The sequence below is a fragment of the Electrophorus electricus genome, chromosome 26, assembly GCF_013358815.1.
Source record: "Electrophorus electricus isolate fEleEle1 chromosome 26, fEleEle1.pri, whole genome shotgun sequence".
Taxonomy (NCBI): Eukaryota; Metazoa; Chordata; class Actinopteri; order Gymnotiformes; family Gymnotidae; genus Electrophorus; species Electrophorus electricus.
This window is the reverse complement of record NC_049560.1, coordinates 9,012,847-9,036,993: the sequence shown is the minus strand read 5'-3', so window position 1 is coordinate 9,036,993 and position 24,147 is coordinate 9,012,847. Positions and strand designations below refer to the sequence as shown.

Sequence of the window (24,147 nt, the reverse complement as noted above, 5' to 3'; positions counted from 1 at the left end):
CAAATGTGTGCAGAAACAGATGGTCTGAAATAAAGGAACTGCAACAGTAGCAAAATATTTCTACATGCTGACTGTAATAATCCTATAATCAAGTTTTTCCATGTGCTGCTATTTCTACACGCTATTGTACTGCATGCTTTAGTGAACTTTATGTTGCACTGCAAGAAATCTTTTGTGATATTGCAGACAAGATTTGTTACTGAATGAAATGTGATTTCTTTCTATTTCCATCCCATATCCATCCCAGCAGTGCCTGCGCCATCTCAGTACCAGTACCAGGTATTGGCCTCATGCCACTTATGTGCTGGAAATAGCCTTAGATTGGCTCGATGTGTTTTTATAATGGTCCAAGCCCAAACTAAACAGACACGCCACTTCCACGCTGTTCCACTCGCATGGCGGCAGCACAAATTGCCTTTCCATTCGCCTTTATGCATAAATAAGTATTTCATTTCAAAGCTCTCCATTCATCAGCCTCGAGAAGCTCTGGGAGAAGTCGGCAGATGCAAAGATATGTCACACACCGCGTTTCAAAATTAACTTTGTCTCAATGCGGAATTTTAGAGATTAAATTTATAGTTATTGATATAGACATGCTTTCTGAGTTAAGATTGAATGATTACTGCAATAGCAAGAGAACATTCCTTAGTGAAAAACGTGCCTCTTAATTTTAATCAAATGCATTCTTGATAATTATAACCCTAATTACCAGCTAACAAGCATGATTGGCTCTGTTCAGCTTCACAGTAGAACAAAAGATTTAAATATCAGAATGTGGAGCGTCTTGTAATCAAGGGCAGTTTAGAAGCAGAAGTGGTCTGGGAACACACCGTGTAGAGTAAAGGTGCTTGTCCAACTTTTAGTAGTGCTATTTTCTGGGTCACATTCGTCTCAGTTCTAACTCTTCTCAAATCTTCCGTACTTCCATACTGGATGTCCACCACTTCTGCCTTGGAAGAGAAAATCAAGAAAAAAGACAGACAATGAATTATTTTAGTCTCGCAGCACGTCAGCAGTACGCGATGCAGAACAGGACAGATGACAGAATACAGAGCAGCACTATCGGTGTATCAACTAGATCAGTGCACGAACTGAAAGCTTTGAGCTTTTTAACTGTATTTGGGGAACTTTGTTTTTTGACACACATTTTAATCCTAGTCACAATAAATGTACTTTCAGGTTTTTCTCACAGAGACTGACAAATGTATGATGGTATGATGATTTAGCGAATGAAGCATTGGAGCAGGGCAGATATAAGTGCAGGGCAGATATAAGTCTCCAATATAAGATTTTTTTTTTTTTGCCCCAAACTGCAGCTTTAAAAGGACCTAACCTAACAAAAAAAACCTTTACATAACTATCACATATGTTCACATAACTTCACAAACGGCATAGGATCAAAATCACATGACAAAAAGGTTAATATGTTGAAATGAAAAAAGGCCAAGCTCAGATGTCATGACTTTTTAAAATATATCTACAGTTTTGTGGGTGCAGTGCTGTTGCAACACATGGGGCCTTTGCCTTCGCAGTCAGTAGAAAATTTAAAGAAAGGTGAGCAAGTGTTGCAACGGTGAGGTGATATATAAGGGCAGGAGTTACAGAAACAGCAATACATTACCCGCCTTCAGGGCATTTCTCAGAAGGTCTGGAGAAATTAGGCGCGAATGAAGAGAGGAGAATGCGTCTGGCCTAAATCAGCGGGGACACGCGGCCATGAACGTGGGAGATTTATCGCCTGTCAGCATCTGTATCAAGTGTTGTGTCTAACTCTACACTAGAGGCAGATAAATTGGGAATTGATGAGATCTGCGCTGAGAGGATGTCATTAAGGTAATGAAGTTAACGAGGGCACGCGCGACACCGAACGCCGCGCTTCTGTTCAGAAGTCGCTTTGTACGCGCGTCTCCATTCTTCAGTGTTGGAAGAAATAACAATTGTTTTCTCATCTGCTTGAATGAGGACCAGAGCAAAATACCCACCCAACAATTAAACGTTATTTTGAAGAGAGCGTTAAATGTCAACATAATCAGTGGTTGCCATTAGCGACTCTCATGGAGAGTGCAGTCAGGCCTGCACAAGACCCACTTAACCTGCATCCCTTGGAGGAGAGCAAGGAACAGCAGTGTACGAGGGATCCTGGACGTTCGGGATAAATGTCCCCCCTCAAGGACATCGTCCACCATCGGCGTAGAACAACTGACATCGCTCAGCAACATTTCGCCCTTTTTTTTTCTAATATTCTCAGCTTCATTGTACCTATTGTGCAAAAAAACCAAAAACAAACAACAACAAAAAAAAAAACGGTTTCCCTCCGCCTAGTGACGGGCCGCTAAATGAACGGAATTGGCTATCCCCTGTAGAGAGATACTTCCGTCCTGCGGCTAGTCCTGGAGGAGCTTGTGCTGGCATGCGCTCAGTTCTCTAAGCGGCTTTAACGCAGAACTAATGCCTCAACAAAAAACTGCGAGGCATTTCTTTCTGTCTTATTCTCTGCCACAGCAGGGCCTTCACATGCATGCATGCAAATCTCCAGGGCTGGCTTACTGAAATCATGGCTAAATAATACGTAAGATTGAGCTAAATGAAATTCGATTTTCCATTAATTAAAGGACCAAACAATTTTGTTCCTAGTACGAGTTAACCAAAAACAAAAAAGGCAAATCCAATATAAAAGGAGCCAAGAAAAAAAAAAAAAACTGATACAAAATTAGAGTTTAACTACCAAACGATTCATTCCCCATTTGAAATAAAAATCTGTAACTGCGCTGTGCTGGAACTGCCTGGGCACTAATCTGTGTGCCGTGGGTTTGGAGCACGGATACAGCCCGTCGAACCAGAGCGGCCCCCAACCACGACAGTCGCACGGCTCTCAGAAATTAATTACCACTGCCAGTTAAAAGATGATTTTTCAACACAAACTTTGTTAAAATTCTTTCCTGTCATCAGCCATCAGCAATAGCTTCAGTGTTAAAATCCAGCCCTTAATGCTTGCTTCTCTATGGACAGTCCAATGAAACAATAATTTAATCCTTCAAAAAACAAACAAACAAACAAACAGACAGTCAAATTAATTAAAAATTTTAACAATTGTTGTTAGTTCATTTTTTAACTAACAATTTTCTTCACCTACAATAAACAGCAGTTCTCTGGGCAGAACCCACTAATGAAAGAGTCCGAGGGCTGTCAAACTGCACAGAGCATCAGTGAGTTATATGACTGATAACTGAACACCTTTCCACTGTACCAGTAAGACAGGTTTACTGGTAACTGGCCAGTAAGTGTAGCTAAAGGGTGGGCCTTTCTAATGAAGTGGTTAGGTAGTGGAATCATTTGTCTTTTACATGCACTTTTACATGCACTTTTAAAAAATGGTTGCAGTCCAATACCTTTCAACAATTCAGGTGTCATATTGGGCTTAATGTTATGAAAAACCTTCAAAATAAACAGAAAATAGCCTCCAATAAGACACACACGACTCGATATCAGTTTCTCATTTTCAGTAGAAAGATTTATCATAATTTTAAAGGCTTATCAGGGTTTATAAAGTTTCTCAACCCTAAGGCGATCAGCAAGGTTGTGCTATGTGCAATTACACATGGTGGAAACCCACATGCATAACAGGGATGGGTTTAAAAATAATGAACACAATAATGAACACACTACTCAGTTAGGCTGGAGTATTCACACTTCACAATACTCAGTTAGGCTGGAGTATTCACACTTCACAATACTCAGTTAGGCTGGAGTATTCACACTTCACAATACTCAGTTAGGCTGGAGTATTCACACTTCACAATACTCAGTTAGGCTGGAGTATTCACACTTCATTCTTCTCAATATCCATCAGTTATTTTTGTACAGAGAAAAAATTGCAACAGTGACAAATTAGACTGAATTACTACAATCAGGTTTCATTTAAGTGCAAGTGTTTTTAAAACTTTGGTGACAAATGAGTCATTAGCGTTCAGCTCAGTACACACACCACAGGTAAGCGGTGTAATCAGAAAGGACCCCAGAGAGCGTTTACAGGCATGTTTACATGGGGAAGGTAAAATAACCCTGTAACACTCTGTAGCCAATGGAATATACAGTAGTCTCATCTTAACAACATGGCAGAGAAGCTTTGGTTTGGATTTCAGCATTTGCAAAAGCATCTGAATGCCTTGTCTGTTCCGGTTAGCCCCGTGTGTTCCTTCTCTGACTCATATTTAGAGCTCAGATTAAACTTCTTAATTTGTTGCTTCTTCAGCGTGATTCAATTTGCTGCCTCACTGGGGGAGAAAATATCTAAATGGCACACTTCATAAAATATTTCTCAATGTTTGATTTGCTTTTAAAAAATAGGTAAAAGAAAGCCAAAGATCTGGAGCGATTCCAGTCTATAAACTTCAAAATTTATGATGACATTCAGCATATTACAACAAACAGTCATTAGTATAACACTCCTGCAGCCTCACACTTACCTGTGATTAATCTGTCATACAACCCTGGCCATAAAAACACATCATTCTTGTCGTTACTGCCAAGCCTCTTCGCTCAGGAGTAAAATATTAACAGCTCTGGTATCTAGATAGTCTGCAGGAGTGACTATGTATATTGGTGTGTTTGTATACTGGTGAGGTGGTTCATTTTTAAGATGTGCCATATGGCTGGAGGTTGGAGTAGGCGTAATGTGTGATGCTCAGTGACCCATCAGTGACCCCTCAGTGACCTCTCAGTGAAGCAGCTGCAGGAATTTCTGGCATCTCTGCATAGTACATTAGTGTGAGCTCCTCTGGGACATCATCTATCACACTGACCATATTTGTTTTGGGGTTGTTGTTGTTGTTGTTGTTGGTGGTTATTTCTATACCCTGCGAACGCAGTTTCAATTTGAAGCAACTACAAGCACCAGGACGAAGGCCAACTCAAAGACGTGTGACGTTCTTTCTGGTAGAAAGACTTTGAAGATTTGGTGGGACTAACTGCCAAACACAGCTTCATTTTCTCACCATTCAGGATGCTCACAGACAGCCTAGAAGGGAATTATGCAGATATTGGAGATATTTTAATAATGGAGATATTGGAGATATTGTAATAATGGAGATATTGTAATAATGGAGATATTAGAGATATTGTAATTATGAGATATTAGAGATATTTTAATAATGGCGATTTTAGGGATATTGTAATAATGGAGATATTGGAAATATTGTAATAATGGAGATATTATAATAATGGAGATATTGGAGATATTGGTGGTTTTTTTCCCACTGCTAGTTTCCTCCAGAGACCTAAGGCATAGCCAGTAAAAACAGGCCAACTGTAGATCACACACTGCTGTGAAGTACAAACAAGTTTGCATAAACTAAATTTGCGTTGACCTTCCACTTGGAGGACACAGTCATCATCTGTGCTTTGGGCTCATCTCCGCTCATTTGATCCATGGCTACGTGAGAACACAAAACGTAGAAGGAAGGCCATAACACGCTATGTTACAGAAAATGACACAGGCCATCGTGCGTAAGTGAAGAGGATGTGGTCATTACCTCCAGAGTCCCCACGGCAGAGTAGGCCGCGAAGAAGGGCTCCGCTGGGGAACTTTGGATCCTGCTGTCACACCTGGCCCCGTTGGGCAGATAACACTTCTTACTGCTCATGTCCACGATGGTGTTAGGGGTGGGGCCAGCATGACTGACGAGGACCTCGTAACTGGACAGCTGGATGTCCTTCAGTCCCGAGCTCCTCCCAGTACTGGGCAATCCGTGACACCCGGGATTCCTCGCCGAGATCGGCCAAGGAATTAAAGTCCCTGTGGGGTTGGATAAAGAAGAGGGGTTTATCCACACAGGCATCCGTCACTCCGTGAGTGTCTCACAAAAGCAAGATCGACAAGGCAGCACTTAACGCAACCCTAATGAATATGTATGAGGCAAGGCACCTCATAATTAGCTTAATTAGTACATTGTTGACTTCAGGTTAACACTGCCATTCCTCAGTGGCTTTTACAAGGTGGTATTGATGTGGGCATATCAGTCTGTTATCTGGTGCTAGAAGCTTGCGACTGAACCCAAGACAGGCCATAACTCAAATCTTGGACAAATTTCAGCTAACATAACTGATTACAATAACTGTGCTCACAAGCAATTGTCTTCCTACCAAACAGATGCACCACTAGTGATAGCAGACAGATCATATATTATTAACGGGTGGTTTACCGAGTACCAAATAAATTATGTGTAATATCACTGCCAGGATGGATAGCAAATGGTAGAGCATGGTAAGAATGAACTGAACATTTTTCAATGTTATTGCAGTATGAATACACGCCTTATTTCAGTATGAATACATGCGTAATTGCAGTATGAATGCACGCCTTATTACATTTTGGACTGGTAAGTGGGAGTTTTCTCTTAAATTCTCTTAAACCCTGATCTGGAGATGCTGAAACCAGAATAATAACTGCAGTGCTCTGAGCTTACAGACAGTGGTCAGAGAGCACCGAATGATGGAAAAGTCAACAGTTGAGAATGAAATCTCAGCAGCACCAAAATAAAAATGCTCACCCACACGTCCAAAAAACATTTGGATGTCTTTTCCAGCATGACAAAGGTGTCCGGTTAATGAAGGAGTGTGTCCTTGCACTGCGTTAGAGGTTGGCTGGGTGCTAAGCACACCCTCGATCTGTGTTAGAGGTTGACTGGGTGATCAGCGCGCCTTTGCTCTGTTAGAGGTTACCTGGGTTGAGTGATCAGCGCGCAGGCAGTCATCAGAGAAAACACATATCCTCTACCGCATGTCCCTCTGGCCTGAACCATTCCGAAATCCCTAAAGCCAAACCTTGGCATAGACCCTCGTACCAAAGCTTCACCAACTACACACACCGACAGAAGTACATTTGGTTCATCATTTGCAGAAATACTTTGTTGAAATCTAAGCTTATATTTTAACTAGAGGTCACATGTAAGTTATATCGGGCTTAGGTGGAGTAAACATTATCATTGCATCTAGCGGCAATACTGAGAAGATTAAGTTATGCTCAACAACAGAGAACACAGACTTGAGCTAGTTAGAACAAAGGCTAAACGCTGGAAGCACTGGAAAAACTTCATTTGAACTCAGAAATTCCTCTGAGTATTTTCTAACAACAAGAGACTCGTGATGTTAAGTCACAGAGATGAGCACTCCAGCCCCGAGGCAGCTGGGAAATGCAGATTAAGAGGCGTGTCAACCACACACACAAACAGCAAGAAGACTGCCCTACCACTACAGTGTTATCTTCAGAAGATGAAAGAGAACCACATTACACTTTCCCAAATAACTTTAAAAAAGTCAAGATGTGTTCACTGGATTGCATGATAATTGCACATTTACAGTTACTCTTTAACAACTTGTACAAAACATCTTTATTGCACATAAATGTGGATCCAGGGCTATTTTGTTCTAATTCAGTCTACTGATTTGGAATAACGAACCTAAACTCTATCAACCCACCACACATCATACGTTTAGAACAGGATTATCACCTTTGTTCACAACATCCAGATTCCTCAAAGAAGCGCACGGCAGAAGTATCTTTTTAAATTATTTTTGTTTTTGTTTGTTTTATTTTTCTCTTAATTAGCTTGAAGAACATGCCCGTCTTTCCCCTCAAGACATCAGCGTTTGGAGAAAAATGGATCCCGGTAGCTTGCCAAGTTTTCAGTCAAACATATTGCTAATGTGTTCCTGCTGCCAACATGCCAGCCTTCATTCAGTTTTGCTGGTGATTTCATAAGATTGCCTGGGTCTTCTCTTCCCAAAGAGCTGCAGAGATCCTTCCCCAGTTTCATAACAAATGTTCATCTTAAGGGAATGATTGATTCTGCTGAAATACTATACATCTTCACACAGCATAGAAGGAGGATCTGTATCTGTTCACATCACGCTCCATCCTTAAATATCCAATCACAAACAAGTAGTAGGGAATCAGCCATAACACAAGGCTGCACTGACTAACACAGATTAGTGTCTGTATTAAATTATAATTCTGACAGGAGAGTGGCCGAAAGGATTGAGTCTGCTGATGACACTTTAGACATAAAAATGTGCTGTTGTGAACAAATGATTCATTCCTTCTGTTTGGTCAAAACTGAAACAATATCCTTTGATCAAAGGAATAAAGTCATTTAGGATACAAAAAGACTGAATGAATTAGCTGATGTGAAAACCAGTGTAGCACTTTATGTCCAGTGCATTTCACAATGCCAGTGATGATGATGATTGTGTGAACTAAAAACGGTTTCTTTTCATGAGAAAGGACTTCACGAGATATAAGCATTCACTGGATTCAGGCTTTGAAATCATTACAATCCCAGAATGGACTATTTCTTTTCATGTTTTATTTGCGGTTGTACATTGTTACTGCTCAAATATCTTGCTGGATTTTCGTTCACATAAATCTTTGCACTCTCCTCTTTGATCAAGATCACTGAGTGAAAAACACTCGATGCAAATCGGCTCAAAGTCAACATCCTAGCTGCGGATTCCCAACATTCCAGCTGCAGATTCCCAAGAAAACATACAATAATCTCTAACATCTCTTTTCACTATCACAACACACTACTCTTCCCTATATCCATTATATAGTTATATAAAGGTGATGGCATGTCACAGTTAGAGCTGATAATTAAATCGTGAGGTGGAGTCTTGGTCCACTGCAGTCTATTAAATCTGTTTAAATACTCTGAAGCACACTATCCTCTGAATAGGAACGGAATCCTGGGAGTCGGTGGCAGGAGTTAGCAGAGCCCATGTTGAAGCTCACAGAAAAGCCCAGCCTGACACAGCATGCCATGGCATGTCAGTCTTAACAGCTTGCCTTGATGATTGATGTCTGCTCCTGCGGAGAGGTAGCTCTCTCTCTATGGAGCCTAGCTCCACGGTTGCCGCCGGCAGCAAGGGCCAAGAGAAGCTCCGCGGTTCCAGAGCGATGCAGACTTCGGTGGCCACCATCTGTTGAGGAGACTAATATAGATATCAGGCTAAAGCGTCCCTGCACTTCCGCTGGGGAAGAAAACCAAACGTCTTCCGCAAGAAACCTGTCTCAAACCATTTACGAGGGGATTTGTCTGTCCGTGTTTCAGAGAGATTATCCTATCAAACTGGATGTACTGTATTAGTGTCAAGCTATTTCATGCTTAGTGCAAGTCTTTGTTGGAGGGAGTACTTCTGGATGGACGCTATTGTGAAGCTCCTTCTGTCTCTTGCTCTCTTTTTTCGCTTCGCAGCGGGAGGGGATGAGGAATGCAGTTGAAGTCCTGGCCCTCTCTGCTGACATTTAAGCGAGTTAATTAAATGCGGTTGAGCGGAGTTGACTGACAGCTGGTGGTCCTTCTTCCCAGCGAGGGTGGTCACTAGGGGCCGCATAGGCAGAGGCCGTGACATGTTACAGAGGCTGTCTGGGTGGCTATTGAACTGTGGCAGAATGCTATTATGGATGATAATACCAGTAGCAACGATCCCTGCTTCTTCTAAAAGTACTTGGCCCTCGCTTCCCCAGGAGTTCCAGAAAAGGCCGGCAGTGTTTAAGCGCAGACAAAAGCAGAGAGTAGAGATATCCATGGGATCTTCTGACAGGGAAAAATCACTGACCTTACCGTCCTTCAATCGCCCGTGGCTTCCACAGGTAAAATAACCTCAAATGCATTTGATTAGAGGCTTCGTTTCAGCAAAACTCATCTGTGGAATGAACTTTGCTTTGACACGCTGCGCAAATCCTAGCTCCACTTTTTAATTCACACAACTGCAAAATAAATCTTATACCACTTAATTGCTTTCTGAACAAGCCCAGGTTTGGCGATCTGCAAATGATCTCCAATGAACGGCACAATTAGAAAAAGCAGAAGCACTGTGGGAATTTATACAAAGCGAGGAGTCCACTACGCACTATGAGCTTTTTTCTGCTGGTACAGGACTGGAATTGTTATTCCCATGTAGGAGGGTTAGCTTACCATTTAGTGCAGGAGCTGACCCGCACTGTTAAACACCAGTGAAATCAGCAGTCACAAATCAGACATTTGTTCAAACAATAAACTGAAAAAGAAGGTCATTAAAAGGTCATTTGAATCAAAATTCAAAGTTGTATTGTAAATCCTTCCATCTGTCTCTCTTGAGGGTCTCTTGTATATAAAGTTATGATGACACTTTTTTATTAGTAAAATTGCTCTGTTTTATGAGATGTTTTTTGCATAAGGACACATAGCTTTAAACCAATCTGCATACAATTACAGCTGTGTAGAAAGAATAATATCAGTGTATCAACCCGTGAAATATCAACAATCAAAATCACATTTTGACCTTAGAATCGGGGACGGCATCTACACGGGGAACGCAAAGTGCGTCTACGCCTGGAGGATATAAAGTGATGCCTGAGTGTAACTGTGATCACGTCTAATCACTGAGTGGATTCATCTAATTTGGAAGTGCTGAAACACAACTGGGTTTAGAGATAAACAAAAGGGTTGCGGGGCAGGCCAACAAAATGAGTTAGCAGGTGAGCTACAAGAGAACAGAGAGAATCGAGATCTATGTATGAACTGAAAGAATCAAGAGAACTGAGAGTTCTGAGGGAATCGAGATCTATGAGAGAACCCAGAAAATCAGGAGGACTGAGATCATTGGGAGAATTGAGATGAGAAAATCGAGAGAATTGAAATCTGAGAGACTCAAGATAACTGAGATCTATGAGAGATACCTATATACCAGGCTACAGACGGCTATATACGGGACATCTTGAACAAGATAATAAAAAATGAAAGCCTTTGCTTTGGAGATAAACTCACTATAGCTAAACAAGTAACAGTGAAATGGAGGAGCAGAAGAAGAGAGTGGAACCATGAATCATACGCTCACACACGCGCACACACACACACAACACACACACACACACACACAACACACACACACACACACACACACACACAGCTTACTCATCTGCAATACTTCTGTTTTCAAGCCCAATTCTCTTTATATGAGACAACTTCCACTATGTTATTTTATTTATGAACTAAAACAAACAATCTATGTTTAGAGCTTTTAGAACCTATAACAAACCCACAGAACATGTTTGTTTTATTGTTAGCTATTTTTCATCCATCTCCTTCACTTTCCCCAGCCCTCTTCCAACAGTCGGTCGCCATGCGCTACCCACACCCTGCAGTGAGAAGCCCCGCCACCAGTGTAGCTGACGTGGCACCGCCAGGCCCGAGGAAAGCCCCTGCGTCTGGTCTCTTACGCCTATCGCAGAAATGAGCAAGACGGAACACTGCGGCCCTAGGACCGGCACGGTCCACCATGCGGCGTCTTGCTTCCCTGTCACCAACAGCTCTGTGCCGCGTCAGACCGGCACGTAACTACAGAAGGCGAGCCCAGGCCGCCGGACGCCAAACCCTGCAGGAGGAGCACGGCCTGCGGAACTCCCCCGCACTCGGATCGTCAGTCTGCTGAGATACGAGGGCTGCTCTCAGCCATCAGGAACGGCCCACGGTCACCTCTCCCAGAGCTGTGTAAGAACATGCTGTAAACCAACGTACAGACACGGCCGTGCAGAAGGGAAGACTGGGATAAGGTCTTTCTGATCCAATGGATTACAGCTGCTCCTGAGCTTCAGCCAGGCTCCAACTCACTGGCCTTTTTTCTCTCTCCCTCTCTCTGTTCCACCCCTCCGTCCGTCCGTCCGTCCGCCGGTCACCTGGTTGTCTCTGCTTTAATCACTTGTGCTCATCAGCTCAGAGCTCAAATCCACCCCCTTTTTCCAACGTCTGACTTTTACTGACAAACTCCAGGGGAAGTATTCCAACTTCATCGCCATTTGTAATCGAAACACGTACTCTGTTCAAAGAAAGGGTGAGGCAGCACCTTCCATTTTGGTTGGAAGACAGATATGCGTTTCCTCTCTGTCTATAGCTCGTATTATTTATCAAATGAAAGCTGTTAAGGAACCATATGTTTGTCCGTGGAGCATAACGTAGGTATGAGTACAAAACCATGAAGTATGAAACCTTGCAAGCCAACTGGACAGGCAGCAGGGATGTTTCTACCCAATAGCAATCAAGCTTTGTCACCAAGCATGGATGAGTTTGGTGAGAAGACATGGAGAGGCCATGTTTCAAGGTATGTGACATTTTGCTAAATTGTTACTCTGGACTGTGGTGAAACACACTAAGATGAAAAGAGATCGTCATTCACAAGATACAAGCTGTAGGCCAAAGAGGGAGAGAGAGGGAGACAGAGAGGATAGCGTGAGAGAAGGAGAGAGGGATAGAGGGAGAGAGAGGAAGAGAACCTGTAGTAGAAATGTGTATGTGGATCTTTCTTCCCCATCAACATCTCATGAAGTATAACATTCTCATTTTTCTCTCATAATGTGACCATGAAGGAGATCAGTATGTCAGGTCTGTATGAATTTGAAGTTTGCGTCTGACTTCTAAAATTCGATGGCAGTTCGGGCTCTTTAATCTGCTGAGCGGAGTGCATTCGTACTCCACAGGAGTGAAGTGAGAACGTCAGCTGTGGGAAGGCACCCGTGATGTAATAGCTTTCTCTTCTGTATCTGCATCCGAGCTTTCTCGCCTTTCTGTGGCAGGAGCTCTCACAGAACGGGTAGCAAAAGTCAGCACTTGTCTTCTGAGATGCTCCATGAACCCCAGTCCAGGGCGCATACTAAATCAGTGGCCATGACACTCCATATCACTCCAGTACACTCCATCTCACTCCAGGTCACCCTCTCGCTTCAGCTCACTTTGGGTCACCACAGCACATTCCAGCACATTCCCCCAGCTCACTTCATCTCACTCTGGGTCACTCCAGCTCACTCCAGTCCATGATCCCACAACTCTAACTGCATCTCCCACCACATCCTACAACAGTGTGGATCAACAAACCAAAAGCCAACACACTACAAATTTTGGGGCCCTGATTAGAATTACAGCTTGATGGTTTGTGAGGGTGAAACAGCTTGACATGGAGCCTCCTCAGCCGTGGACCTGACTCTGCTCTTATGGCACCTCCAAGTGCTTCTCAGTGGAGGCTGAACTTGTGAACAGCTCTCACACTGATTTTAGTTCTATAATGAGAGCCTATGTGCAGGATGCAAGAGCAATGCAAGAAAATGAGCTGCGTCATTCAACTCGTCTAGCACCAGGGAGAGAAGAAGATCAGAGGGGCTTTCAAGCCATGCGCTCATGTACCATTGCACTCACCTTACTGCACTGATACCAACTGCACTCATATACCACTGTACTCACATCACTCCATTCATATACCTCCACAGTCCCATTGCTGCACTCACAGACCGCCGCACTCGGTTACTTAGACCTGGTGATTCTTTGGCTCAAAGTATTGTTTAAATATTAATCTATTGCACATAGAGACAATATTCAAATGCACAAGAGGGCCTTGTAGATGTGAATAAGGGAGGTTAGATTAGGGCTAAACATGAATGCAGAGTGAAGTCAGAACTTCCTCCTCTACTGTCTTATAATGTAAGGCCTTACATAATAGAAGCTTCAGAGAAGCCTCTGGTACTTTCTGTGGTACAATGCCAATATTCACCGATAACCCAGCAGAGAATAAGCAGTCCAACAGTGCTAATATTCACCGATAACCCAGCAGAGAATAAGCAGTCCAAGCTTAAACCGCTGGGTCACCATGGCAGAATTCTGACCTACGCTGAAAGGAGCCGTTATGAATTTGCGTGGCTGCGTCTCCGGCGAGGTTCTACGGGTTCTTTCCGCAGCACTTTAGCAGGCTGCAGAAAACCGTCTGATGGACGGCCATGGAGCAGCAACCCAGCCTGCAGCGCCCCAGGGGAGCTTGCTGTAAACACACAGCCCCAGCCTAGCGATGGGCCTGGGCCTTGGGCGCCGCCCCCTCCCGTGGCCCCTCCCACAGACCCTCTCCTTCCATACAGAGGGGGGCCTTTTCTACACTCAGACTGCAGCTCCTCGGCCTCCCTTTCATCTGCGAGAGAGAGACGAAAAGAAACCAGAACCAGTTTGTGTGACGTCTGTGTGTACATGCGTGCCTGTGTGTGTGTGTGTGTGTGTGTACATGCGTGTGTGTGTGTGTGTGTGTGTGACGTCTGTGCGTACATGCGTGCCTGTGTGTGTGTGTATGTGTGTGTGTGTGTGTGTGTACATGCGTGCCTGTGTGTGTGTGTGTGTGTGTGTGTGTGTGTGACGTCTGTGCGTACATGCGTGCCTGTGTGTGTGTGTGTGTGTGTGTGGGTGTGTATGTGTGTGTGACGTCTGTGCATACATGCGTGCCTGTGTGTGTGTGTGTGTGTGACGTCTGTGCGTACATGCGTGCCTGTGTGTGTGTGCCTGTGTGTGTGTGTGTGGGTGTGCGTGCCTGTGTGTGTGTGTGTGTGTGTGTGTGTGTGTGTGTGTGTGTGCGTGTGTGCGCGTGTGTGTGTGCGTGCCTGTGTGTGTGTGTGTGTGTGTGTGTGTGTGTTGTGTGTTGTGAGCAATCAAGGGAATGAATGCAAATGCGTAATGGGAGTAAGGCTTTCAGGAGACCATTAGTACTTCAAAAAGAGGACTGTGTCGCCTCTGCATGGCAGTGTAAGAACAAAATGGCAGCAGACATTAGCATGCAGGTAGAGCTGCTAAAAGAAGAGGATCTGAGCTGCAAGTTTGAAGGGGTTCGAAGGTGTGTGTGTGTGTGTGTGTGTGTGTGTGTGTGTGTGTGTGTATCCAAGGTCTCTCTGCACACTCTTCCAAGCTGTGTGACCAGCAGCTACGTTCTTTTCAATCTGACTTAGGAGCTTTAGAAGTGAGATATATGTGAGATATGTGTGAGATATGTGTCTCACACTGTGTGTATATATAACGTGCCAAAATCTGTGCACCCCAAAAATGTTAGTTATTCTTTGTGAGGTACTGCCATGTAAAACCTGTCTCTGTCTCTCTCTCTCTCTCTCTCTCTCTCTCTCTCTCTCTCTCTCTCACACACACACACACACACACACACACACACACACACACACAACACTAATACAAAAAATGAAAATGAATACAATAAAAATTACGAAGTGTTTTTAAGGAAAGTAGAGGTAGCTTGGCCCTGCTTGGGTTTCCTGCTTGCAACCACTAAACTGGCTCCCTTCTGACTCATAAAACTCTGTTGTGGCAGCTCAAGGTCTCAGATATGCTGAACCACAATTACGACTCACACCTTTCTACTTACAGACCAGGCAGAGTCCCACAGAGACACACAGAACAGAGTCCCTCCAACACATCTGAAACTGTGGAGGTGCACTCTTAAAGAAAATCTCAAACCAGCTGAATTCTTAAAGAAAAAGCCTGGAAGATTTACTGTGCTGCCACGTTTTAGCTTAAGGAAACACTTACTGATATATAAATACTCTATACAACCATACGAATGTGGACAGCCCTAATAACGGAGTTCAGCTATTTCAGATACAGCCATTCCTAGCAGCTGTATGAAACCTAGCACAAAGCACAAAGAACCTCCAAGGCCCAACACTGGCAGTAGAATGGGTGTACTGAAGAGCTCAGTGAGTTCTACTGAACTGAGAAAGTTGTGTGAAATTTCTGCCTTGTTTGAACATGGTCAGTTGTAAGCGCTACTATTGTAGAACGGAAGCGTCTCAGTGCAACAAGTGCTGATCTCTGAAGCAGCAAACCACGCAATCTCACAGAGCAGGTCCACCGAGTGCTGGAGTGCACAGTGTGCAACCTCCATCTGTATTCTGTACATCACTACAGACATACAAACTGCATCTGGAATCAACAGCAGCTCAAAAGCTGTCCATCAGGAGCTTCGTGGGTTCCCATGGCAGAGCTGCTACGCGCCGGCCTTAGACTGCTGCATGCGATGCAAAACTTTCAGCTGGAGTCATGTAAAGCTCACTGCTGCCGGAGTGTGGAGGAGTGCGCACACTCTCTCTGGAGTGATGAATCACACGTCTCTATGTGGCAGTCTGACGGACGGATTCTGGGGCCGGCGTCCAACAGGATCACGCTGGCTAACAAAGCACAAGGCCAACAGTACAGTTGGGTGGAGGAGGGGGAACAGATCAGGTCTAATGGTCTTTTCAGCATTTGGATCAGGCCCAAGAGTGATGTTTCAAACATTTTAGACAACTATATGCCTCCAACTTTGTGGCCACAGTTTGGGGAAAGACCTTCCCTGTTCCAGCATGACTTGGTTTGAGGAGTTTGGTGTTGAGGAACTCCTGTGGCCTGCACAGAACCATGACCTGAACCCTACTGAGCACCTTTGAGATGAACTACAGCACTGACTGCAGGTCACATCTTCTGGTCCAAGATCAGTTGAAGATTCCATATGAAGGTTCAGATATTTTTCCATCAAAGACTTACTGTTTAAACCATATACAGTATGTTCAATACATATATGGCAACCAAAGTGATGTCATCTGCGGCTGATTGGAATATCGCCCAACCCAAAGTGATGTCATCTGTGACTGATGGGAATATCGCCCAACCCAAAGTGATGTCATCTGTGACTGATGGGGATATCCCCAAGGACAACCAAACGGTACTTCATTAATGCTCGGTTTGTGTGTTTGTGTTTGTGTTTATATAAAAAGCACACACACACACACACACACACACACAAGGAATTAATCACTAGTACTATGGACTGCTTGGTAAAGTTCTGTTCTTTAATTACTCATTTGTAATATGAGCCAATCTAAATGTGGAACAAAACCATTTAAAAACACACAGTTATTCAGTTATTACTGAAACATTTTTACTATCTTTGCATTTTACACGGCAAAACTCAGTCAACTGTGCTCGGGAGAAGCACTTCTGTGAGTGCGGGCTGGCTTGCTATGTGCTGATCCTGTGAGTGGTCAGCGTGGTGTCCTCTGGGATCCTGTTCCAGAGAAGTAGTGAATTAATCAACGTCATCATCAAGGAGAAGCAATTAAAACTCAGGGTTAGAAAAGGTAACAGTGTAGCCTAGATGCAGAGAGAGAGAGAGAGAGAGAGAGAGAGAGAGAGAGAGAGAGAGGGAGAAAGAGAAAGAGAGAGAGAGAAAGAGAGAGATTGAGCACGAGAGAGAGAGAGCGAGCGAGCAGAATTAATCTTATATTGTTCCAACAGAGAGGCTGTCCACATTGCCGCGTTTAGTCTTGGCCTGCAGCCTTTCTTCTATGTTAAAAACAGGGCAGCCCTTAAGACATCTCCACAACTGCATTAATCTTTCATAAAGAACAACATGACATCATACAGGAGCACATACTCCTGCTTACCTCCAGATACTCTCTGCAACCAGGCAGAACCTTACGAGGCACACGACACGTGCCGTGGTCGGACACGCGTGCGCTGGATGAAGTTATACGCTGACCTGTTCCCCCCTGACCCGTCACGCTTCAGTCACACCTCATCTGTGCTGGAAGATGTGCGTGTGTGCAATAAAAGGGAACGCTGTGTTCCCACAAAGCGCATGTGCTGTGTTACACAGCAGCGTCTCCCTTTAGCCAAAGTAAAACAAAATCTCAGCCATTAGCCCTCGAGATCTGACATGACGGCAGCAGTCGGCACGGTTTTCGTTTCCAACACAGCCACATCACGTCCAGCGGAAACTCCGACCGCTCCTGCAGCTCGATAAAAAGCAAACGAGGGGGCATTCTGAGATATGAGGACCCTTCTCGTGATTGGAGGGCTCCGATTATCAGTCACGGACTCATTTCATTTTTTAAGACTCGGGCACTGTAAATAATTCAAGAAGTTTCTAACTACAGAACATCACTGCAGGCCTAATTCTATTATTTAGCACTATAGTTACCATATAAATAGATTTCAGTACGCAGACAAACCATGTGCAGCATAAAATCTGTGAAACCTAACAAACAAAGCTATGTACATTGGCAATGCAATTTGGTTTTGGTGGTATATGAGCTAGAAAGAATCTAAATGGCCAGGCGTTTTAGCTAGTTCTCTCCTCTAAAGAAAACCAGGGACCCGAGGCTCCCTAAGTCCATATGTCTACATGCAGAGAGTTGGTACAGGGCCCGGTTCTGGCCGGTTCCCCTCCTGTGCGTCCTGTCACGGTGTGCCTCCTCTGCCGTGTGCTCATGCTCTTTAGAGCCACACCTCCGCCTCCTGCTGGCTTTGAAATACAGCGGTGACGCTTTAACAAGCAGACAGACAGCCCCCCACCCCAATATGTGAAGTACAATCTGTTCTGGGAGTTAGGAGTACTAAGCAATGCTTCCAAAGTAAAGCGAAGCTCTCCGACGTCTCTGCAAACGTCTTCCCAAGCCAGAGTCCTCGTTATTAAAGAGCGCACGGAATCATCATGCTGTCTGCAGACGCGGCAACGAAGAGCACAGGAGAACTCAAAAGGACCCCACCTCAGACATAAGGAACGAGGCCCTTAACGGAGATGAGGGGATCGTAGCGTTCGGTTCAAGCTGCCCCGAGATGGTTGGTGCATGCAAATGTACGAGCGCGTGCGCGTGCATCTAAGGAAGATAAAGCATCAGCACAGACAGCAGCCGAGGCAGAGTGGTGGGGGTGGGGGTGGGGGGGTCTCCCGCATTCTACTGCACACACTTCACCCCAGCAGATGCAGCAGGGTGTGGGAAAGACAATTCTCCCCACAAAACACTAGACACACTCAACAGGCAACATGGATCAAAGCAGCTTTCTACATGAATTTTATTGCTAAAATACATACTATAGTGCGTCTTAAATAAATGGGTAAAGGAACGGGATCAGTGTATATCACTACTGCAAGCATTTAGCACAGTGCCCTCTAGTGACACCTTTGTTTAACTGTTTAAGTGTAACAGTGTTCGTCATCTGTTTTCTTTGTGCGTTTAGCCATTTTGCCCGTCAGTTTTATTGCTAGCTCACAGCCGGCAACACAGTTCCACTTCTCTTGACAAAACGTTTAAGATTCGGGCAGGCAGACCCAAGCTAACGTCAGGATAAGACCGTCCTGGAGCAGGGCAAAGGTCAGAAAATAAGCTAAACTTTGTATAGTTACGTTTAAACGGGTTAAAACGTAGAGAAAAGAGGAACATAATCTATGTCCCTCCTTCAGCAAAAAGACCACTATGTTATTATGAGGTACAACTCAATTTTGCACTCAAAGCGGACGTTACAAGGCCAAAGGGTTAAGTACAGGATGCAGCAGACACAGTGGAACGTGTCATTAATTAGAAGTGGGACAGTGCCTCTGTCAATCGCCTTAATGAACCCTCATCACGCCTCTTTCACATGCAAACAAAACATCAAATTACTCCGTTGGTGTATCTAAGTAGAGCCTAATTAGCTGAACCTTGCAGCCTTGCCGAAGGAACTTTAATAAAGATGACTGGGGAAACGCATTCTGCCGCGAGACAGCGCCGCGCGGAAAACGAGCCGCATTTCCCACATACCTGAGTCTAATAGGTACTCCTGTGCCTAATGAGGTACCTGCAGCCCAGGATGGCGCTGGGTGGTGTGTGTGTGTGTGTGTGTGTGTGTGTGTGTGTGTGTGTGTGTGTGTGTGTGTGTGTGTGTGTGTGTGTGTGTGTGTGTGTGTGTGTGTGTGTGTGTGTGTGTGTGATGCAATGGGAGTTAAGATGAGTACTAATGTTCTCTCTTTGCTGGATTTCATGCCCACGGTCTAAACCTACAGGGAACGAATCCAAATGTTTCATTTAAAAAATCACAAACATATTAGCTGGAAACCGTTCATGTTCACATATGAACACTAACACATATGCACTCAGACACACCATGAGCACATACACACACTATTTTTCCAGACAACATGCTTGCATTATGACTTAACAGTCTATATTCCTGTTTTCTAATGTTTGTCCATGCTAAATGTTAAATGGCTTCCTCTACATTTGCTACCGAAAAGTCTGAAAAGTGCTCCGCGTAATTGAAATAGAAAAAACACTATTGTTATATTTACTATTGATGCGCTAAAGACTTGTAACATGGTAATTACCATCCAATTTCACTGACAGCAGTTGTGGTTGTCACTGAAAATAACTGCAATCAAGCCATCTCCTTTTGTACCAAACACTGGCAGGGGAGTCCAAAAAGGCTTTTCGTGAGTGTCAAATGTGTACGAGGGGGCACTGCTCAGAGGGAGAGGGAGGGAAAACCACGGCCTCCAAAGTAGCATCATGCAGGAGAGACGCGGAACGCTGGGCCGGGAATGGCTCGCGCGCGCGTCCCCTGTAAACCGCACGGAAAACGCAACGCCTGTCTGGATCACGTCGGTGGAGGAGCTCACCGCAGCCAGCGGCCCTGGGGATTAAAGGAACGCCACGACCTTGCCGCAACCTTCGGCTCTCCGAAGGGAGTGGGGTTAAGGCGCCGATTGATGGTAACCCCAGAGAGATTAATCGGAGGAGGGCGAAGAGCCTTGTGATGTCCTCCTTCAAGGAATGTCCCCCAGTCGCCAATTAGCACCTTACAGGTGTAATGATTGAGGGAAATCAGGACGCTGGCGGATTAGAACGTTGAATATCGATTTGCTGGGGAAAAGACAGGGGCGTGGCCTAATCCACAACCAGGCAGCGGTCAGAGTTGGTAACGAGGCAGAACAAACAGGCAAGGCTTGCCAAACCATAGTCTGGTGCAGGCGGTTGGGCGAAACCAGAGTAACAACAAACACGCAACGTGTAAGCAGGCCAAAAACAAAGCATCGGCCAGGGAGAAAACTTGAGAAAAGTGATCCAATGAGAACGCTCAGTATGCACACTAGAATAATCAATACTTCACACTGAGAAACAGATACAGCTTTACTTCAGTATTATGGTGTAGTCCCGAGAGGTCGATCTCCGGTGTTTTCCTGAAGCATGATGGGATTTGGAGTTCGGCGTGGTGGAGTAGGCCTGCGTCACAGCAGGCTGATCTAACGGTGAGCCACTGCACACAGAACACCATTCCCTGTTAGAGTGGAGGTGGACGTGCTCCACATCGGAAGAGGATTGCGACACCGTGACGTTGTATTACCGATGGCCAACACGACGGAGAGCAGAGGAGCTCCAGAACGCTGGGGATAGCTGCTGCTGCTGCCGCCATTAGTTTGACACAGAAGATTGTCGGAATGTTCTCGCCAGGTGTCAGGAGGCCAGTGCGGCCCAGACACCCGGAACCGGTCGTGCCGTAGTTCGAGCGTTCTGATTGTTCCGAGTATTCCACGTTTTCTGTGTCGCATGCGGGAGAACTATGCTCACACGGCGCGCCAGGCTACACTCATGATCTCCGATCTTGCCGCATCTGTCTTGTGTACGAAGAGTGAGACTGTGTGTGGTTGGACAGGCGACAATGTATATTAGTAAAAGGGAGACTGTGTGTGTGTGTGATTGTGTGTGTGTGAGAAAGACTTGGAAAACGTAACAAAGAGCAAGCAGCCAAAGAACTTCAGTTTAAGCTTAAACTAAACAATATTGGTAAAATGACACAGATATGGTGTATATATGAAATTTTCTAAAAGGACGTGTCATTTAAAATATAATATAATATTAACACCACCTGTGTTGCATACAATCACCATTTGCACTGATATTATGATCTAATAGAGATCAGGCTACTCATCCGTCTGGCAGTTAACAAATTCATTTAGAAAAAAAGCATGCGGTTGGGGGGAGGGGGGCGTCACCATCGCCCTGCCAATCAAAATCAGAGGATCAGCTGGACGGAGCACCTGCAGCTCGGTACCAAATGTCACAACAAGAAACTGAGGTCACACAGTGTAGAATCACGACCATCATTATGTAATTGAAATGGTGCAACCCTTGAATTAAACATTTAAACGCATTCCCATGCTCCACCGCCAGCCACAGCGCCCTCTCTCTGAAGCTGACAGCTGCACAAACAGATGTTTTACGGGGGGAAACTGGTGGACGTCCAGAAAGTTGCACTTGAAAAATTCCTCCTACAGACATTTCCAATTAGTCATAGACGATTAAGACGCACGCGCCCACACACAGGCTGCAGGTTTACAGGTAAAATTTGTTCCCGGGATTCGCTCATCTGGTCTTGCAAAGGTCAAAAACTCAGGGCAACGAGACTGATTTTTAAAATTCTCTGATCAAATAAATAAATTCCGAAAAAAGAATAAATAAACACCCTACCTGAAATATCATAAAGTCCGCAATTCTAAGAAATGCTAAGCACATGCCGTGGAGACGTCTAAACATCCTGAAATGAAGATTCATAAAGAGAAAGAAGAGGAGCGAAGGTTCGGCGGAGCTCGGTGGCAAGGCAGCGGCAATTTAATATGAAGGTCAAGAGAGGGAGGAGATAACTTCACGACTCTGAAAACATATCGTTATCTCGGCGCTGTATTCTATTCCCCGCACATTATCTCGCATCTGTGACCACAGCTAAATAAAGTGGTCAAGTTCCCTGATGACACGGCCTCCAGGCGAGGCCGGGGAGACAGTTCTTATCAGCACGCCGCATATCTGATTTCTGTATTTTTGTCGAGTGGAAAAATAACAACAACAACAAAAAAAAAAAAACAGCAGACAAGCTATAATGCAGCGGAGAAAGTGTTATTCTGTTGAGGAACCTGCGGTGAGCATGTTCTGGTACCTTGGATAGAAAGGCATTGTAGCCGCTGAAGAGAAGGAGAGTCAAAGAATGCCATTCCAGCTCAAAGGAAAGCGTTTTTCTGTTTTTCTGCCGGGTTCTTTCAGCTAACAGCGTTTGGCGTCAAGAAGGACCCACGCACAGCAAACACGCAGAACGGGACTGAACCGGACGGGAACGTTTGCGCAGGATAACTAAAATGGAATACACACAAACAGGGTAACACGTTTTCAGCGCTAAGCAAACTAAGAAAATGACACAAAATCATCATTTACAATTATTCAAAACAATATAAGGCTTAACCAAAAAGGACAGCCAAGAGGCACGGCGTCATGACACAGAATCATCGTCCTTTCATATTTATATATGGATGTGTGTGCATGCGTGCGTGTGTATAAGGACCTCGCATAACCTGCCATTTTACCATGCTTTTTAATCCCTGTCTGTGTTAATATCAGGAGCTTTGTGTCCACCCCCCTCCCCCAACAAGCAACAGACACGCCCACTTTACAGACTCCGCCCCTAACCCGCAACAAACATGCCCACCGCAGAGACTCCGCCCCATGCCCTGCAATAGCCACGCCTAGCTCACAGACTCCACCCACACCCTCAGACTTTAATGGCTTTCCACAGGTGCCTCTCTGGACCACACAGGCTGGCTGGTTCGGTTCTTGGGAGCACCAGAGCTTCTTCCTCCATACTCCCTCACTGCCCTGCTGCAGATCCATTCTGAAGAAAGAAGTTCGCTGCTCAAAATAGCTCCTCCGTTCTGTGGAGGCACTGACTACGTGAATGCGGTAGAAACACTCTGCTCGGGAGTTTAGAAAGAGTTTAGTCTATAATGGATTAAACTGCGTAGAGCACACGGTTTGGAAACAAACAAAACAAATTTGCACGAAACCCTTCTGTTTGATATTTTTCAGTCAAACCATAACTGCAGAATAACTCCTTCATTTTAGAAGCATGTTACGTGATTACTGGTTTCAGAAAAGAGTCCTCCAACAAAAACAGCTTATGAATGTAATTTCAGTAAATTCTAATTTCAGGGCCGTTTGCCCCAGGAAAGGCCGTCATTTTTTCTCTCATCCGGGCTTATTAAAGTGATGGCCAGGGGAAGTGCTTAATTTAGTCTGGCTCATGCCATGTCTTTTATTGGTTCCATTTACTGCTGGAAGGAGAAAAAAGTTTCTTTTTAGATGGCCAGCGTAGCTTCGCACAGGCTGGTGTTGGATCAGGTAAAGAGCAGAGGGTACTGGTGACATGTCATCATCAGAGAGCTGTCATCTCTCACAAGAAATGTGTCTGACAGGATGATGTTTAACATCGTTACCTCAGATCCTGCTGGACTGGAGGTGATACGGAGAGAGAAGATAAAAACCGCACCCAAAAACCACACCCAAGAGCCACAGCTAAAAGCCACAACCAAGAGCCACAACCAAAAAACACTGCTAAAACCCACAACCAAAAACCACACCCAAAAAACACCGCTAAAACCCACACCCAAAACCCACACCCAAAAAACACCGCTAAAACCCACACCCAAAAACCACGGTGCATCTTTGAATGTGGACTTCAGCTGATC

The 24,147-nt window shown here is 44.7% G+C and overlaps 1 protein-coding gene across 1 annotated transcript in view; it reads right to left on the bottom strand.

Moving 5' to 3' along the window:
• LOC113568958 (inactive N-acetylated-alpha-linked acidic dipeptidase-like protein 2) overlaps positions 1–24,147 on the bottom strand; it is a 120,666-nt gene that overhangs the window by 92,047 nt on the left and 4,472 nt on the right. Inside the window, 3 exon segments of the mRNA XM_026997094.2 lie at positions 831–950; positions 5,532–5,720; positions 5,722–5,794. Of these exon segments, the coding sequence (XP_026852895.2) occupies positions 831–950; positions 5,532–5,720; positions 5,722–5,794 (382 nt within the window).